The sequence below is a fragment of the Miscanthus floridulus genome, chromosome 15 (genome assembly GCF_019320115.1).
Source record: "Miscanthus floridulus cultivar M001 chromosome 15, ASM1932011v1, whole genome shotgun sequence".
NCBI classification, from domain to species: domain Eukaryota; kingdom Viridiplantae; phylum Streptophyta; class Magnoliopsida; order Poales; family Poaceae; genus Miscanthus; species Miscanthus floridulus.
The window spans coordinates 40,046,384-40,049,372 of NC_089594.1; the positions used below are offsets into that span (position 1 = coordinate 40,046,384).

The following is a 2,989-nucleotide window of genomic DNA, read 5'->3' on the forward strand; positions in this document are numbered from 1 at the left end:
TTTAGATCCTTTTGAATTTAAATCAAAACCACTCAACATATTAAATACAATGCTTCAGCATGAGTGCATCAACATGTGTATATACTTATGATTGATTTTAATTTCACAAAAATTATTGTTTTCCTATATTTGAATGCACACATAATTGCATAAATAATTCAAATTTAATATTTTAAAAGAATGCAAATTTTTAGGGTGTTACACGGGCCAAGCACTACGTTATTTTACCAATCCAAATAGGGTCCGGGCTAGCTGAAAAAATAGCTAATGCTGATACTAATTTATTATGAAAGAAAAATACTATTATTTCACTAAAACAGTATGTCTAATAAGGCCTAGGTAAGCACTCACTAATTCATCCCACAGCTAAGCTACGAGTATACATCCTCCTCAACAGTAGAGCATCAAATCAAAATATATATACATACCCTCCCCTGCAAACAGCTGAACTGAAAGCAACCACCCCCACCCCTGGCCGCGAGCACGTCACGTACAGGTACAGTAGAGAGGTGCTCCGCCTCCGCCTCTTCGACAGCTAATTTATTACGAGAAAAAATACTATTTTTTAACTTAAAAGGCAGTACTGATTCTTGCTGCCAGCGAACCGGCCTTAATAAGCTTGGAGGTGCAGGTCCCTCCCTGCTCCAGAGTCGTCCTCCTCCCCTCGCTACCAAATTCGCCACCAGCCCACCACCTCCCCTCCCCATCCAATCCTCTGCTCATCTATCATCTTTGGTTGCCGCCTCTCCTTCACTTCACTTCACCTCACTCGCGCCATCATCGCGCCACCGCCCGCCGCCTCACCAAACCACCAAACCTACCTTCTTTGCAGTTGCAGCAGCGGCAGGCGGGCAGCAGACATACATATCGATATCACCCAGCCGCCGCCATAGTAGATTAGATTGATCTCTCGCTCTCTCAGTCAGAGGGCCAGGCCAACAGGGAGGAGGAGCAAGCGCCGCCATCGCCATGTCCAGCCCCATGCACGTCCGCAAGGCCATCCACTTCGCCTCCCTGCGCGCCAAGCTCGCGCAGCAGGGCAAGGTCGGCCTCGCGCTGCGCCTGCTCCTCGCCGCCACGCTCGCGGGCTTCCTCCTCGTCTTCGCCGCGCGCACCCTGCTGGTCTCCTCCCCTGCTGCCCCAACCTCCTCCTCCTCCTCCTTCTCCACGTCCCAGCGGCATCAGGACGCGGCGGAGTGCGCCAACGCCAAGGGGACCGCGGCGGGCGTGCCGCTGCCGGTGATGGAGGCGCTGGTGCACTACACCACCTCCAACGTGACGCCGCAGCAGACGGCCGACGAGATCGGTGTCTCGCTGCGCGTGCTGCAGCGCCGCGCGCCCTGCAACTTCCTCGTCTTCGGGCTGGGCCACGACAGCCCGATGTGGGCCGCGCTCAACCACGGCGGGCGGACCGTGTTCCTGGAGGAGGACGCGTCGTGGATCGCCACCGTGCGGTCCACCCACCCGGCGCTCGAGTCCTACCACGTCGCCTACGACACGGTCCTCATCGACGCCGACGCGCTGCTGGAGCTCCGCGACCACCCGGCCTGCGTCGCGCAGCCGGACCTCGCCTCCGCCGCCGAGGCGTCGTGCCGCCTCGCCCTCAAAGGCCTGCCCCAAGTCTTCCACGAGGTGGAGTGGGACCTCATCATGGTGGACGCGCCCACGGGGTGGACGCCGCAGGCGCCGGGACGGATGGGCGCCATCTACACCGCCGGCATGGCAGCGCGCGCGCGCAGGCCCGGGGATGGACCCACCGATGTCTTCGTGCACGACGTCGACCGGCCCGTCGAGGACGCCTTCTCCAAGGCCTTCCTCTGCGAGGGGTACCTCGCCGAGCAGGTCGGCCGGATCAGGCACTTCGTCATCCCGTCACACCGCGAGAAGGACGGCACGCCATTCTGCCCTTGAGAAAACTTTATTTCAGAGTTGCATTGAGAGCCATCCATCTATCGATCCTTTTTGCATTGCCTTTACATACATACATACAAGGGGATAAAATACTACAGCAGCAGATCGAAGCCATCACGAACTGGAGCTCCTTGATTCATTCTTTCTGTACTACTACTACTGTTACTACTACTCCTGCTCTAGAGCTGTTGTGAAAGATCAAAATGTTTCGTGATAGAATTTTGGGGGTGACACCACACAATGCTGGAATTCGGAGGCGGGTTTGCGCGTGCCGTCCGATCAGGAAATGGATGCGCCAGATTCAGTGTAATTCTTCTTCTTCTCTTTCTGGTCGTAGATGCGATGCGGCGTTCTTTCTTCTTCTTCTTCTTGCTCTGCTTTGGATTGGATCGAACGGTGCACATTTGCCTGATATGGTGGCTCATCAACAGCTGGAGCTTGTTATGTGATGTGGGTGTAGCCAAACTATTACCAATGCTGGATGTTTATGATAGATGTTGCTTGCAAAATTTTATTCTAGTGTTTGTGCCATTGCTAACAACGCAAGGAGATATCATCTACACTGAGTCGTTGAGAGTTGGGCAGGAAGAACAAGACACTCCTGATTTGAAGTGTCACACCTTCGATGTTGATTTAAGATTTTTTTTTCTTTTCTGAATGCAACTAACACAAAAGGACGAATATACAATGTAAAGTTGAGAGCTTGCATTTTTTGTCTGCTACTCGGATGAAAATTCCAGGGTAAAAATCTAGGTACGGTTCGGAGAGAAACCGATAGCTAAAAGCCATGGCTCTGCCCAGCTGCTGCTGCTGCTGCAACTGCCTGCAGTGCAGTGCAATTAGCCGATTACTACTGGTGTCTGGTGACTGGGACCGGTATCGTCTTGGGCTGTTTAGTTCCTCTCTAAAACGTCAAATTTTTCAAAATTCCTCATCACATCGAATCTTTGGACGCATGAATGAAGCATTAAATGTAAATAAAAAATAAAACTAATTACATAGTGTAGACGAAATCTACGAGACGAATCTTTTAAGCCTAATTAGACTATGATTGGACACTAATTACCAAATAATAACG

The 2,989-nt window shown here is 51.9% G+C and overlaps 1 protein-coding gene across 1 annotated transcript; it reads left to right on the forward strand.

Annotated features, from left to right (window-relative positions):
* The first annotated feature begins 603 nt into the window (after nucleotides 1-603).
* LOC136508030 (glucuronoxylan 4-O-methyltransferase 1-like) lies at nucleotides 604-2,420 on the forward strand. The gene has a single exon (XM_066502635.1). The coding sequence runs from the start codon at nucleotides 970-972 to the stop codon at nucleotides 1,909-1,911; it is 942 nt and encodes a 313-aa protein (XP_066358732.1). The 5' UTR covers nucleotides 604-969; the 3' UTR covers nucleotides 1,912-2,420.
* Nucleotides 2,421-2,989: the final 569 nt, after the last annotated feature.